A 16,132-nucleotide genomic window follows, 5' to 3' on the forward strand; every position below is an offset into this window, starting at 1 on the left:
AAAAAAAAAAAAAAAAAAAAAAAACACATCTATACAACTCAGACATTTTGACAATACACCCTTTTTTCTTTATTTGTCCTCAATACTTCAAAAGTATACATACTTATAGGTTACTATGTAATACTTTGTCACATTGCGTACATTGTGTAATGTTGAAGTCAGGGTGAACTTACCAATCTTTTCAAACATCATTTCCTCACTGTAAAAATGTCAATTCCCTCTTCAAGCTTTTCTTAATTATACAGTACATTACCATATCTCTGGTCACCCCAATGTGCATTAGAGCACTAGAAACTATTTCTCTTCACTGTAACTTAATATCAATTGATCAAACTTGTACTCCTTCCATTAAAAAAGCAAAATCTTGGATTCTATATTGACCATGTAAATTGACTTTTTTGCCAATTTTTAAAACAATTCATGATTTTATGTAAGTACATACTACTATTGACTGCGCACTGCCCTCTCTGTGACAAAACGAAACTGAAATAGTATATATTAATTTATTATTGTGCTAGAAAAGTAATCTGCATAACAAGCATAAGGTCCTGTGTTCATCTCCAACATGCCAAAAATATTTGAATTTTAAGCTCAAATTTACTTTAAATTTTCTTTTACTTTTTTACTCAGTTATTCATGTATTAAACAAACATCTGTTGAAAACATAATACAATAAAGCCTTGGATTCAGAGTAATTTCTCCAAGTGTTCCTCAAGACAAGCAAACATTTCTGTTGAATTTTAACTTCATAAATGAGTGATGTTTGGCAAATTATTGTTTGAATAAAAATATTGCGCTCCTTGTATATATGAAAAATAGAATAATTCTAATTTCTTCATTCATTCAGTGAATTTTCAGTAAAGGCCTACAGATTCTGTACTTGTTCTAGGCACTAAAAATACAGCAATGAACAAAGCAAACTGTTTTGGTGGAAACTACAATCTAATGAAGGAGTCAGATGTTAAAGAAACGGCATACATTCAGATAACAGTTGATGCAGTGAAGGAAATAGACACTGGCAGGTAAGTCATGTAGCATAATCAGCAAAGACTTCATTGAGGGGAACTCTGCAAGGAGCACTGCAAAAAAAAGTAAGAGCAAGTTTATCATTCTTGATGGCTGAGTACTAATCCATTCCATAAAAAAGAAAAGCCCACATCTTTATCCAGTCACCAGTTGATGGACATTTGGGCTGAAATAGGAAGAAAAGATTCAAAGAGGAAGGGAAAGTAAGAAGGAGGGTAGGGGAAAGGAAAAAAGAAAAATATGAGAAAAGAAAGAAAAAAGATAAACAAAGATTTTTTTTGTAAAAAGGGAGGGGTGGAAGAGTAAAAGGGAAGGAAGGGGAATTGGGGAAAAAACAAGAATCAAGATACATCATGTACAGGTACAAATTCCCAATGATAAATCTCATCATATTGTATACCTAAAATGTACTAATAAACTTAATGAATAAAAATAAATAAACAAATAAAAGAAAAAGCCCAAGGGCCTTAGTGGAGAGCATCCTTGTCAACTGACTGATGTGACTGCAGTAAGAAAGATGTGGGTGAACATTGAGAGAATACAGGAAAGGCAATGACGTAGTTGCCCAGGATCGGATTATGTAGTGCCTTGTAGCTATGTATAGGACTGTGGACTTTATATTGAGTGTGAAGGGTATTCGCTGGAATTTCAAGGAGAGGAAAGATTATGTTCTATGGAAAATAAATCATAGTGTAGTAAGAATGGATACAGAAAAATAAAGTAGAAGGACACTACTACCTCAGTTTGGGGAAGACATGAATGATATTGGCGTGACCAGAGGATTGGCTATCCACAGAACAGGGCTAAGTATTTGCTTTAAGGAAGTAATTTAAAAGTAGAGCTAATAAGACTTGTAGATGAATTGAAAGCAGTATTCAGGGTAAAGGAAAAGAAGGATAAAGTAATAAGATATGCATGAAAATGTTTGGGGAAGAAGAGGGTGGGATGGCTAATGCCATGTATCCATTTAAATATACCATGGTGATCAGCTATTTGGTCAAATATTAGTCTAGATATTGTGTGAAGATAGATTCTAGAATTAATTAGCATTTAAATCAATAGATTTTGACTATAATAGATCACTCTTATCTTCCTTAGTGTGGATGGGCCTCTTCCAATCGATTGAAAGCAAAGACTAAAGTTTCTGAAAGAAAAGAGAACTTTGCCTGTAGAGTGCGGCATCACTATACAGTCAGAGTTAGCAGGCTTTGGATTTAAGACTGCAACATCAACCTTCATGTGAATCTGGAGCCTGCTCTCTTGCCCTGTGGATTTCAGACATTTCAGTCTATATGGATCAGAAATAGTTTCCCTACTATCCAGGACAATTTTTATTAGGATCTTTGCATTACTTTGTTTCATAATTTAACTTCTGCTTTCTACTCAAAATGACAACTACTTTCATCAAAGTAGATTTTTTAGATCATCTGTGTTAGTGGTACAGTTATCCTGAATGTGGCAGAACATTCAGGAGATGTATGTGTTCACTTGAATTAAATGGCACTGTAAACCGCCTAAATGATTAAATAATGATATTCGTTTGAAACACGCAATTCTGGAAAAAAAGATCACTTTATATCATAGAGAAATATTGTTTTATTTTTAAATAACAATATCATTAATATCATGAATTTAAAACATAAAGCCAGGTGTTTCTTAGGTGAAGCAAGAAACTAAAGCTACTCTCTTCATAGTCCTAGTCTTTGGCAAACTCATCCAAGCACCACTCTAAACTATCAAAACTGAAGATTTTGTCAAGGGGGACTGCTTGGCCATACTTTTCCATGTGTCTACCGTACTGTCATTCTAGACAGTCTAATCATTAAGTTTTTGACAATAAATAATATAGGATTACAATCTGTCACTGAGTTTACAAATTGCCTGTTCTTTAATTCTTAATCCCAGATAGAAGGAGCAAAAGGATGTTACAGTGTACGCAAAGCAGTAAAAAAATAAATAAAATTTAAAAACCAGTACGGAGAGGCCAAGTCGATAAAACTATAGTACATGCACAGACCGGGCCCACAGGCAGCCTCCAGGACACCTTGCTCTCTAACAATGTGCTGCCTGCGTGTAGCCACCTGGATCACAGTCCAAACACCGGTTGCAAGGATTCGGGAAGGGATCTGACCTTCGGATAGTTACAACTCTGTACCATCCCAACGCTGTGTGGCCTTCCCCCACACACGCACCACCACCAGCAACACCACCCTCGGGAACCGGTCTGCTAGGGATCATTGCGCTGGGCTCGAGCCTGTGCTGGAAGATGAAGCCCAGAGAGAGCGCGCGCAGTCCCTGGAGCTGGGGAGGTCGGGCTGCCCCAGCCTACCGTTACGGGTTGGTGCAGTCTGAGCATTCTTCGCTGCTTTCCATGGCTCTGAAGACGAAATTTAGTTGCTTATGGATCTTTGGTCTGTGTTTAGTAGCTGGTAAATCTCCCACAGTCCCATCCATCACAGACCCACACTTTATCAACCAGTGTGTTGAGTCCCACAACGAATTTCGAGGCCAAGTCAGTCCTCCCGCAGCGGACATGAAATACATGGTGAGAAAAGAGGGGGCTGAGCTTGTAGTGGTCCGGTTCATCCTAAGGTATCTTAGGAGATTGTACATTTCATGGATTTACTTGTCTGAGTGGTCTGAATTCCGCCTGTAGCTTGAAGAAAGTCATTTTCGATGGGCAGGGTCCTCCAAGGTAATGGAAGGAGTGGACAAGAAAGGACAACTGGAAGCTGTTTTGTTTCGTTTCTTAGACTGAACTTCTTTGGGGTAGGGAGGGAAGCAGATGGTGGCTGATCTTGATTGTTCCTCACTGTGATTTACCTCTCTCTCTCTCTCTCTCTCTCTCTCTCTCTCTCTCTCTCTCTCTCCCCTCTCTCTCTCCCTCTCTCATTCTCTCTGCCTCACTCTTTCCTCTCACCTCCCACCCAGCATATCTGAGATGACACATATTAAAGTTACAGTTTTCCTGATGACTGTCTCATTCTCTTTCTTATTTTTATACCTAGCAAGCCCAAGACCAAAACAACGCTACATGTGTACTATTTATTTGAAAGATAAAAATATTCTAGAAGAATGTAAACAATGAAAGCAGCACTTGAATAATATCCGATGGTCATTTTAATGAAAAATAATAAATTTGTGAACTTTAATTTGAAAAACATGGCACTATTTGTATTTTTCAAAGACCTTCATCACACAGACAATGGGGCAAGAGAGTGCTTTGTGAAAGAATAAGCAAAAATGTGGATTACTAAAAAAATCCTACACTTTACACATTTTAAACAAATTCTTGCATATGCATTGTCTCAGTGGGAATTTTTTTTCCTATAAATATGCTATTTTTATGAACAAAGATGTTGCTGGTGTTAGTCTATACACTAGGCAGATGCAGGTTCTCTTCAACCTTATCTATTTCAGCCTTCCCTCTTTCTGTTCAGTAGGAAATAAAAAATTTAAAAAGTCACAAACCAAGCACTTAAAATAAGTTCAAAGCTACACTGTTCAGCCATATGAGAAAATGATTTTCTGAGAAGGAGGGAGTTTCAAATAGATTTGGAAAATAATATAAACTGATCTCTTTAATGCAGAATTGTTAAAAATATTTCAATGTGTAATGTTTTCCTTAATCATTAACAGACTAGGGAAGTTAAAGATATGTATTTGCCATGTAGTCTTTCCTAATATTTATTTCACGATAGACCCTGTTTTTAAAGGACTCTACTATGAAAATGTTATTTAAATATGTGTGTACATTACATATCTACACATACATTCTATATCATAGCATATATATTTTTAAAGCAAACAATGAAGGAAATATGTAAAATCAATTTAAACATACCCAGCAACCTACAAGGGAGGAAAAGAAGCAATAGGTTGCAAGAGATAAGAACAAAAATGTGCCTTCTTCAAATTTACTTTCTTTTAGAATTTGAGTTGGTAAATACATAATTTTTATGTAATTTTAATATTTTACCACAAAGAAAAAAATATGCTTCAGAAATAAAATTTTAGAACTAAAATTAATATATCAAATTGACTTCAAACACATACTTTAAAATTACGTAAAAGACTTTGCAATAGTGTTTCAATTGTATATTTCTAATACAATACATTCTGAAGGCAAAATTAACTAGCTATAAATTTTAAACTGAATTCCAAAAATTTTAATGCTAGTAGTGATATCTGTGCTTTTGAAATAATTTTATTGCACATTATATCATAAATCAAAAATTAAATATGCTAATTTTTTGAAATCAAGAACTGCTGCATAACACAAGTAGATATTATGACATGGTCAAACACTGTAATCTCTAAATCAGAATTGAAAAGTTAGCATGAACTCATAATTTATTTTTAGTTATTGCCTAGCTTTATCCATTGAAAAAGTATAGAAGAAACAATAACCACTACAGTGAGAATTCATAGCACCCATATTATTGTATTTTTACCCCAATGAAAGATTTCCATGGGGGAAAGAAATGGCTGAATCCAAAATGTGAGTAGAAAACATGTAAGAGCAACCTGGAACACTGCTACAGTATGAGAAAGAAAGGAAAACCTACAGATTAAGAGAGTTGAGTTTTAAAAAGACTGAGAACTTTTTTCTTTCTTTTTTCCAATAGATGGGATGGAATCGGGAACACTGTATCTCTGAACTGCATCCCAGCTATTTGTTATTTTGAAACAGGGGTTTGCTAAGTTGCCCAGGCTAGCCTCAAACTCATGGTCCTTCTGTCTCAGCTTCCTGAGGAGCTGGACTCTTACTAGGACGTAGAAGCTCACAAAGTGCCATAGAATGAGTATTAAATATGTGGTTTTAAAATGTAAATAAATGGAAATTGCCTCAAACATAGTAAGTACCAAAACACCATGTATTTATTAAATTAATAAATGTGAACAGAGTTTAACCGCTTATGATCATTAGAATAAGTTTGACATAAATGAATATGCAAAGTTAATTTTAAACTTTTTTTTATTTTTCAGAGTTGGGATGACGGTTTAGCAAAGGTGGCTAAAGCTTGGGCAAACAAGTGCAAATTTGAACACAACAGTTGTTGACAAACACCATACCAATGCTCCCAAGGTTTTGAACATATTGGAGAAAATATTTGGTTAGGTGGATTCACAGAATTTACTCCAAAATATGCTATTACTGGTTGGTATAATGAATCTCACCTTTTTGACTTTGATAATCTATCGTGTTCTGGCGTTTGTGGCCATTATACACAGGTAACTATTTGGCAGTTTATTAATTGGTTCTTATCTATGTACATTTCAACTAAAAGACCTTTTTTTAGAATTTTATCTTTAGTTTTGAGTTTCATAAAATTCACCTTAATTTTAAGTGTTGTTTATATTATAGAATTTATGTAGTGAGTTTGTTTTTTTTAACTTGAAAATCTTATTCTGCTATCATTATACTCTATTGCTTTCAATAAGGAGTCTTGTAATCCTTTCATTATTTCTTTGCATGTAAAGCCTATTTTTTATCATATGTCTTGAATGACTTATTAAATAAGTGTGGAATGGTTTTCTTAATATTTCCTTGCTGCAGTTCACTGAACTTCTTAGAGTGCTAAGTCTACAGTTTAAACTAAGTTTGTAAAAATATTGGTCATTATTCCTTAAAATATTTCTTCCGCTATCTCCTTTCTTTCCAGTGTCCAGTTAGATCACTTGAATTTGTCCCATGGGTTTTAAATTTAATTTAGTTTAATCTAATCTAATTAGTGCATATTAGTAATGCATAATAATGGGTTTTCTTTTGGTATATTAGTGTATGCATATAATAAACTTTAATTCTTTCCCCCATCCCTTATCTATTTCCCTGATCGTCACTACCTTATCTCTAATAGACTAGATTCTACATTCCTGTCAGCTCCCACAGACATGTTTTTTGTAAATTCCCCATATAAGATAAAACATGCGATTTTTAACTTTTTAAGTCTGGCTTATTTTGCTTCACATGATGGCCTCTGGTTCCATCCATTTTCCTGAAGATAACACAATTTCTACCTTCTTTATGCTTAAATAAAAATGTATGTGGGTATATGTACCACAATATTTAAATCTGTTCATCGGTTGACAGCTTTGCTGTTATGATTTGTGTTGCATTGCATATGGGTATGTAGGTATCACTATATGTTATATTTAATTCTTTGGGGGAATATATAGAGGTGTGGTGTAGTTGAAACAACGGTGTCTCTGTGTGTGGTTTTCTGAAGAACTTCCAAACTGATTTCCATAATGGATGTACTAGATGACTGCCTTAGTTACTTTACTCCTTGCTGAGACAAAGTACCCAAAACTCAAAGGAGAAAAGGGCCAGGAATTTAGCTCAGTGGAATCACACCTGCCTCATAAGCACAAGGTCCTGAGTTTCATCCACGGTCAAAAAAAAAAAAAAAAAAAAAAAAAAAAAAAAAAAGTTAAAAGAGAAAAGAGTTGTAGCTTACAGTTTGTAGAGATTTCAGCCCATAGCTGGCTGGCGTGGCAGAGGAGTATCACAGAGGAGAAACAGTCCATGGCAAAACAGGGCAGGCATAAAGCAGTAAGCAATGACAGCTCTTTCTGGGGCCTCTTTCTGTCCCTTACATTCTATCCAGGATACATACCCTTAGGGCAGGTAGCACTCACTCCAGTAGTGGGGCAGCCTTAATCCCAGTATCACATACCCCACCTCTAAAAACCTCCACCTATGATCACAAGAGGCTTTGGGAGGACATCTAGAAACAAACCATAACAATGTGAATCCAGTTTCACTCCATTCCTCACAAGCAATTATTGTTTTTTGGAACAGAATCAAGAATCCAAAATGTTTGTTTTTTTTCATATAATTTTTATTATTGATTCTATTTATATGATATATTACACTTATTGTTTTACATATTTTGAATCATCCTTGTATCCCTGGAATAAAACCAACTTTGTCATGGCATATCTTTTTAGTGTGCTTTGAATTCTGTTTGCAAAAACCTTATTTAAGATTTTTGCATCTTTGTTCATCAAGTATCTTGGTCTGTAGTTTTCTTCTTTTGTTTCTGTAATTTCCCTTCTCTCATGGAAAAGTTTGTGGGTTTTTTGTTTTTTTGTTTTTTGTTTTTGGTTTGTTTTGTTTTGGTTTGGTTTGGTTTTTTGAGACTGTGTAATTGAGACTGACCTGGAATTCACTATGTAGTCCAGGCTGGTATTGAACTGGCTGGTCTTGAACTCACAGCGATCCTCCTGCCTCAGCCACCCAAGAGCTGGGATTACAGGCATGTGCCACCACGCCTGGCCTCTCATGGAAAAGTTTGAAGAGCATTGATGTTAGTACTTCTTTAAATGTCTACAAAAACTCAGTAGTAAATCCATCTAGTTCTAAGATTTTATTTTAAGAGAATGTTTATATTTTTAACCACTTCATTTTGTGTCTATTTAGATTTTTGTGTGTTCTTGGTTTGGTTTTTTAGGTCATATATATTTAGATATTTAGCCCTTTTTTTCTAGATCCTACAATTTAGTTTCTAATAATTCTTTGAATTTCATGGGTATTTATTGTGGCATTTACTTTTTTCTTTAATTTATTAATGTGGGCCTTCTTTCTTTTTCCTTTGGTTAGTTTGGATAGGGATGTACCAATCTTGTTTATCTAGTTCAGGAACAAATTTTTTTTTTTTTTTGTACCGTGTGTAGAACTTGGGACCTTGTGCATGTTTTTTGTGATTTCTTTTATTGATAATTTCTAGCTTCATTCCATTGTATTTTCATGAGATATATAATATCATTTAAATTTTTATTCTATTAACACTTGATTTATGACCTAAAATACAGTCCATTTTGGAGAAAGTTCTGAGCTGTACATTCTGTTGTTGGAGCGTACACTCTGTAAATGTCTATTAAATCCATTTGATGTATTGTATAGTTTAACTCTGACATTTTGTTGAATGTTTTATCTGGATGACCTATGTATGAGTATAGAGAATTGAAGTCATTGAGCATAATTATTAATATTTGTCCCCTTGTAAAACAGCGTTATTTTATGAAACTGGATGCACTGATATTCTCTCCTTGGTGGATTGTTGTTCCCTTTACCAATATATAGTGACCTTCTTTGTTTCTTCTGATTAATTTTACTTTCAAGTCTTTTTCGTTGGATATGAATATAGGTAATCCTGCTTGCTTTTTAATTCCAGATACTTGGAGTATCATTTTCCAGCTTTGCAGGACATAGCAATATATGTTTGAAGTTATTTTCTTCTAGGGCTTAAAATACATCATCCCAAGCATTCTTGACCTTCAGAGTTTCTGTTGAGAAATGTGCTGTTATACTGATGCACTTGCCGTTATAAGTGTTCTAGTGTTTCATACAGCTTTTTATATTCTTTCTCTGTTCTTAATTTTTGGTAATTTGATTCTGGTAAGTTATAACAAGGCTCTTTTTCTGGTCATGTCTGTTTTGAATGAATAATTCCTTCAGCTTTGTGAGTTTTATGTTGAGATTTTTGCATCTGTTGGAATGGACATCTTTACCACTACTGTGGTTTTTTAGTAAGTGGAGTTCTCTTTATGATGTGCCTCAGGCTGTGTATATGTCTCAGTGTGAAACCACCCTCTCCACCTTTCAGAGTGCTAGAGTTTATCCCTAATTCCACTTTGAGAGAACAGAATAACTACCAGAAACACAGACAACTAAAAAGCTAAACACATATAAACATATAATAAAAAATTGTTTCAAAATGTCTCTACTATTTCACTAACCCAGAAAAGAAATGAAAATAAGAATGTGCCAGAAAAAATTAGGCATTAATGATATTAAGATTAATGCTAATTAATAAAAAAAGGTGAGGAAAGAGAGATAAAATAATATATGAGAGAAGATGGAAAGGTAATGTAAATGGAAAATAAGAGGATAGAGAGTTGAACTATAAAAAAATTATATAGGCCTATGGAAAAAAAAATAAATACAGAAAAAAACATTATAAAACAACATGGAACATAGTAGAAACAAAAGCAAAAATTAACACACACACACACATAAACACACATGCACACATACACCAAACAATCCAACAATAAAAAAGGCTTAATATTCCTTTTTGTGGAGGTATTTATAATGGAGACAATAATTTTCTCAAAATGTCTATTATTGCACACCATTTGATATAAGGAGGATTCTGAAAACTTTAGGCCTAAATTCCCCATCTCAGTCTCTGTCCGAGCAGGACAAACTGTTTATGGAAGTCTGTAAGTTAAACTTCACTCCTCTCTGATCACAGATGAGTGCTAAGGCAAGGTTATCAGTGTCAGGCCCAGATTACACCAATATCTCAGGGTTCTGTGCCCATAAAATTGGGGGTTGTGGCTTGTGTTGGAGCTGCCCACCACACCTCTCACCTACCTTGCCGTTGGTTGGTTGGGATTGTGGGTCCACTTCCAGAAACCACCAGTCCATGCTCTTGGAGACATGCGTGGCAAGTGTCTTCACTGCCAATTACACTCTGAATGGCTCTGCACAGGGCAGAGGTGGTTGGGTGCACAGTGTCTGGCTTTATTGAAAAGCCTCTGGCACATAACTGTCTATCAGTCCAAGCAGAGTTGTTCCTGGTCTTAGATCGTATCCCCCACAAAACCTTACATACCTGGATTCTTTCCTTTTCACAGTCCAACTTTTTAAAAAAACATCCCTCCACCTGGCTGAATGCGCTCTGTACCTGCCAGTTGCATTGTCCTTCCTAGGCAACCATGGAGGGACTTTCCAAAGCCTAGAGTTTTCCCTGCCTCCAAGCACAGCCACTGGGATGTTTCTCCCTTCCCTGTGATCTTACTTTGTGGCGTAGTCATCATTCTCCTCAGCCTATGCTGAATCTTAAGATCACCTGTGACTCCCTGAGAAGCAGCCGTGGCATCTGAGACATGTAATAAATGTGGGGAGCAGGCATGGTAGCCCACATGTAATCCCAGCACTCTGAAAGGCTGAGGAAGGATAGCAAGTTGGAGTCGTGCATGGCAACCTTGTGACTTAGCAAGACTGTCTTTAAAAATATAAAAATTAAAACGAGCCTGGGATGTAGCTCATTGCAAAGGCCCTGGGTTCAATCACCAGTCACGTACACAGACACACACAGACACAGACACACATACATACATGCGCACACAAACACAAACAAGGAGGAGTTTTTCTCTCCTGCAAGCCCTGTGAGACAGTGGGGACTTCTTAACATGGATCCCCTTCCCGGCACTGTTTAAGTCTACTGGGCAGTGCTGGCCATTACCTCCCACACTCAGGCACTGGACTGAAATTTCGTTACTGTTGTACTCAGGCAGTATTCTTGTCAGGAAGCAGAGTATTCTTAAGTGCATATTGCGCTTTTCTCTTTCAACCCCCTCTGACTGAGCTGGAAAATGTTCAGTGCTGGTTCACACTATTTTGTTATCTCACTTATTATTTTACTATCATTATTCCGTGTTGCACTTGGCTGCTAGCTCTCTCAAATTGCATTCTAGCGATTACCACGTCCTCAGTCTTACCTGTTGATTTGGACGATTGTCCCAGGGCAGTTTGATTGAGTGCTTCTGCCTCTTCCTTGCTTGAATTATTCTCTCTCTATGATTAATTTCAGATAGTTGTGTAACTATGGTTGTCATTTTACTAATCTTTTATACTGTTTGAGCTTATTTTCAATCTTGGATCTTTGTTTGCATTTCTAGAAAATTAATTAGGTGTTTTTTATATCTTCAATAAATACACTACTTGGTATATTCAATCTTTCACACAGCAGGCTTTTTTGGGGGGTGCTGCATGTAGCTTTTTAAGTATATGACATAGATATAATAAGAGTTTTATATTTTCCCACTAAGTCCAGCTCTCTATTAGTTTCAAAGAACCTATTTTGTTCTTCATTGTCAAAATTGTTTCTGCTTCTTACTTTGTGTGCATACACCTAATATTGTAAAATTTTACCCTGCTGGGTATTACCTTGCTTTAGGTTATTTTTTTGTTTTTGAGATGGGGTTTACCTATGTACTCCAGGCTGGCCTTGAACTCACTATGTACCTCAGACTGGCCTTGAATTATAGTGATCCTCCTCCCTCAGCTTCCTGAGTAATGGGGCTACAGGCATTCATGACTGCACCTGGCAATTTATTTGTATTCCTATAAATATTCTTGAGAGTCTTCTGGGGTAGTCAATTTAGATACTGATCTTTTCATTATTGCTTTTAAAAACACATTCAGTAGAATGAAAGCAGTGTGTAGTCTAGGGCTAAATGTATCTCACTACTGAAGCAAGATTCTTCTGAATACTCGACACAATGCCCAGAGAATTTTGAAGTGTTCCAGTCAGGATAGTGAGGACATGCCCTGCCTTGTGTAGGCCTTGGTAAATTTCCTCTGGTTCTTCTGGGTAATTATTTCTGAGGCATAGAGTAGTTTCTTCACATGAATGCCCTGCTGGATAGTTAATGAGAACCATCTGCAGATACCACAGTGTGTCACTGTAAAATTCTCCAGTACCATTCCCTCTTAACTTCTCCAACCTTCATCTCCCCAGACTCTCGGTTCAGACTTTAACCTATATGAGTCCTTCAATCTTTTCCTGGTTATCCACTTCTTATACTGTGGTCTGGAAATTCTCATAAGGAAATAATCTGTAACCACACACCTCTTATTTCCCAAACTCTCAGAGGATTAACATGTATTACCTAATGCCCAGTGTCTTGAAAACCATTATTTCCTGTAATTTTTTCAATTGTTTTGGTGGTTTCAGGTAGGACTATAGATTTATCCATGTTACTCTTTCTCATGAGAGGTGGAAATCACTTTTTAGACAATTCTAGACAGGGTACCAAGTTCCTAAGAAAAAATAGAAAGGGCTTTCTTCACCAAACTTCCCCATCTGTATAAGTTGAATTAATGTTCATGGTCCTAAGGCAAATCATTTTTTATTGTTAGTTCAGTGAACAAGAAAATTAGTAGATTCCATATTCCCCTTCTGTTTACTTTTTTTTTTGTTCAACAACAGAATGGTTCAACAACAGAATGGTCCTCTTAAGTCTGGACACCCTTGAAGACATCAGAACAGATGCTGTTGCTAAAGAATATGATTTGGCTATTATCGGTAGAGAGAAATCAAATATCAGAAGTACTGACAAAAAGCAGAATGTGGCATCAAGACTAGCTCACAGCCTTTCTCTATCTTTTGGTTTCTCGTTGTTGTAAGGAAAGGAGCCTATTCCCAAATATGCCTTCTCCCTGAGGATTGTTAACAAAAGAAATGGGAGCTTACTTTTCATTGCCCAATTTACATATAAACTTAAATTATTAGGAATAGTTGCATTCTTTTTATTGATTCAACAATTGTATCTTGCCTAATGTTCTAAATAAAATGAAATAAAATGTCTTGCATTTACCTGATTATATATTAAAGTTATATCCAGCATTTTATTAATATATCTAGTCCATTTAATGAAAGCAATATACCTTTTAAAGATACTCATAGTGAATATTTATTTTCACGATTCCCAAAGATAAAAAATTAATCACCATTTAAACATATTAAGCAAATAGAATACTGTGGTTTAGCTATTCATGAAGCTAAATTTTAAACAGTATTTCTTGAACATATGTACTCTTGTAGTCGTATACTTTATTGACTTTTTATAAAATTCTGAAGGAAAAAGATCTTTAATCTTGCTTGATCTTATTATTAAGTGAGAAAGTAGTTTACAATTGATATTTCACTCCTAGCCACATTTGGCAAGAACCAAAACCCATCTCTTATTCCTCAGTTTACCAGGCTTTTTACTGAACTGTGCTGTCTTTCAGGCAGCCAAAGAGCCATTAAAATATAATTTGCAAAATTATGAATTGTGGCTATACCACAGTTATAAAAAATGACTGATAATCAGTTTATGGAATAGTTTAATGTTTTGTTAATGAAAATATCGGCTCAAAGCAGAAAGTTAATCTGTGTTGTCAAAATTTTCCTTGGATTATTTTGTTTCCCATTTGTAATAAATCAAATATTTCTTCCTTTTTTTCTATTTTAAGAATGGAGAAAATTCCATTCTGTAATTGTAACAAAGGACTAGTAATTTTCTTCACCTTTTTATCAATCTCCTATGGCCAGTTTTCCAAAAAAGTCTTCTTCCTTTTGAATAATGTGGGTATTTCTTGTAACTTGATGAAAATAAATACCATCCATATGGCAGAAATTTTTTTATGAACTCAACATGTTCTTAATCCATCTTAGCTATTTCTTGTGACTTGACAGCAATAAGAATATAGGTAAAACTACAAAATTAGAAATGTAATAAACAAATTTTTAATCAGAAAAACAAAATTATTTTTTTCATTTATAGTCCAGCGTGGATTGTATGCTATGCCTATGGGGAAATTAAAATATATTTCCTAAATCATGTAGAAGAAACTATAATTTTAGCTATATATTATGGTTTAAAGTGTATATTTTCCCTTGGATTTACGAAAATTATCTGTGAAATTATGAAATGATCTGTGATAGCCCTTGTAAAAGCAACCTAAAGAAAAAAAAGTCTCTTAAACTATTAAATCATAAAATTATAGTGGAGATATTTATGTATTCTTTTTGATAGCATGACAAATATTATACTTGTTCCCATGATGCATTGTTTACATAGAATTGTTTTGAACATGTTGCTTTACAATTCCTTTCTTTTATAGGTAGTTTGGGCCAATTCATATAAAGTTGGTTGTGCAATTACAATTTGCCCTAACCTCGGGGGATTGACATATTCATTATTTGTATGTAACTATGGACCCGGGTAAGTTATTTTGCTATTAAAAGTATTTTATGTTGAATGTTAAATATTAAGTATTTACAAAAAGATAATCCAATGAAGAATTGACACATTGAAGGAAATTAAGATGCTAGACACCTGAGTTGTGGAAACAACTCCAAGAGTTCAAGGAAGATGACAGAGCTAGAGATTACGGGAAAATTGCCTGAAAAAGAACAACACACACAGAGAGAATTTGGGAAATCTGCAAAGGATGTGCCTTCGATGCCCACAGCACATACTGGTTGTCCCGTGTTTGTGAAGAAATTGAAGCTAGGGTAGAAAATATGTGAAAGAATTAGAGGGCACAGTTCCTGGCACTCATATAGGAAGCAGGACTAGAGGGCTTCTGACTCAACTAACAGTTCACACAGTAAAATTTTGGAAGAGTTAAAATGTTCCTAACTAATATAACTGCATCAGAAAATTTGAAGATGTAGATAAACAACATAATATCCAGGACCTAACACTTATAATGTCTAATATCCACTTAAATATTACCAAAAATGAAAAGAAGTAGAAGAATAAAATTTATAGTGAAAAAGACAATCATTTGAAACTGATGCAAAACTAAATAACCATTTGATTTAGTGAAGAAAGAAGAAAGTAATCATTATAATTGTATTCATATTTTCAAAAGGTAAAAGCAGATGTATAAAATATTAAAATAGAAAGTTGGAAAATGATAAGTTAATGGTAGAATAGACATTGCAGAAGAGATTAGTGAACTCAAAGGCATAACAATATAATCTATCTAAAATGGAGTCTACAGCAACAGAAGAATCTAAAAATGATGAAAAAAGTGTCAGCTGTCCTTGTGACAACTTTGGTGGAAATAGATTCCTTGAAAGAAGTGGTAGTCAGTAAACTATTTGAAGAAATGTGGGCAAAACTTTACAAGTTTAATGACATTAATAAATTTATACTTCTAAGAAGTTTATCAAACTCCATTATACAAAACAGAAAGAACAGTACACCAAGCACCTTATAATCAAAACTTTCAAGATCAGTAATAAAAAAATCTTAAAAGTATCAAGATAACAAAGATATGTTACATACAACAAACAAAATAAGAGTAACAGTAGATTTTTTCCCACTGGAAATAATGCAAAAGAACAATAATGTAGATAACAATAATCTTAAATATGGAAAGGAGAAACTCTATCTACTAAGAATTTTAACCCAGGAGAAAATATCTTTCAAAAATAAAGATAAGGATCAGGGCGTGGTGGCTCACCTGTAATCCAGCACTGGGAAGGCTGAGGCAGGAGGATCGCTGTGAGTTCGAGAGCAGCCTGGGCTA

General features: G+C 34.9%; 2 protein-coding genes and 1 long non-coding RNA gene across 3 annotated transcripts in view; 2 read left to right on the forward strand and 1 right to left on the reverse strand.

The window, feature by feature from the left end:
- LOC104873068 overlaps window positions 1-2,353 on the forward strand; it is a 3,990-nt gene extending 1,637 nt beyond the window's left edge. Inside the window, exons 2-3 of the long non-coding RNA XR_783353.2 lie at window positions 890-1,022; window positions 2,125-2,353. This is a non-coding gene — a long non-coding RNA (uncharacterized LOC104873068). The remainder of the gene's footprint in view (window positions 1-889; window positions 1,023-2,124) is intronic.
- Caps2 (calcyphosine 2) overlaps window positions 1-16,084 on the reverse strand; it is a 64,161-nt gene extending 48,077 nt beyond the window's left edge. Inside the window, exon 1 of the mRNA XM_010639576.3 lies at window positions 16,067-16,084. The gene's annotated coding sequence lies outside the window, so the exon portion shown is untranslated. The remainder of the gene's footprint in view (window positions 1-16,066) is intronic.
- The window catches only part of Glipr1l1 (GLIPR1 like 1), a 22,049-nt gene continuing 9,198 nt past the window's right edge, over window positions 3,282-16,132 (forward strand). Inside the window, 3 exon segments of the mRNA XM_010639585.1 lie at window positions 3,282-3,571; window positions 6,016-6,261; window positions 14,714-14,814. Of these exon segments, the coding sequence (XP_010637887.1) occupies window positions 3,293-3,571; window positions 6,016-6,261; window positions 14,714-14,814 (626 nt within the window). The 5' untranslated portion in view covers window positions 3,282-3,292.

The sequence above is a fragment of the Fukomys damarensis genome, unplaced genomic scaffold (genome assembly GCF_012274545.1).
Source record: "Fukomys damarensis isolate Sample0158 unplaced genomic scaffold, DMR_v1.0_HiC HiC_scaffold_15, whole genome shotgun sequence".
NCBI lineage: Eukaryota > Metazoa > Chordata > Mammalia > Rodentia > Bathyergidae > Fukomys > Fukomys damarensis.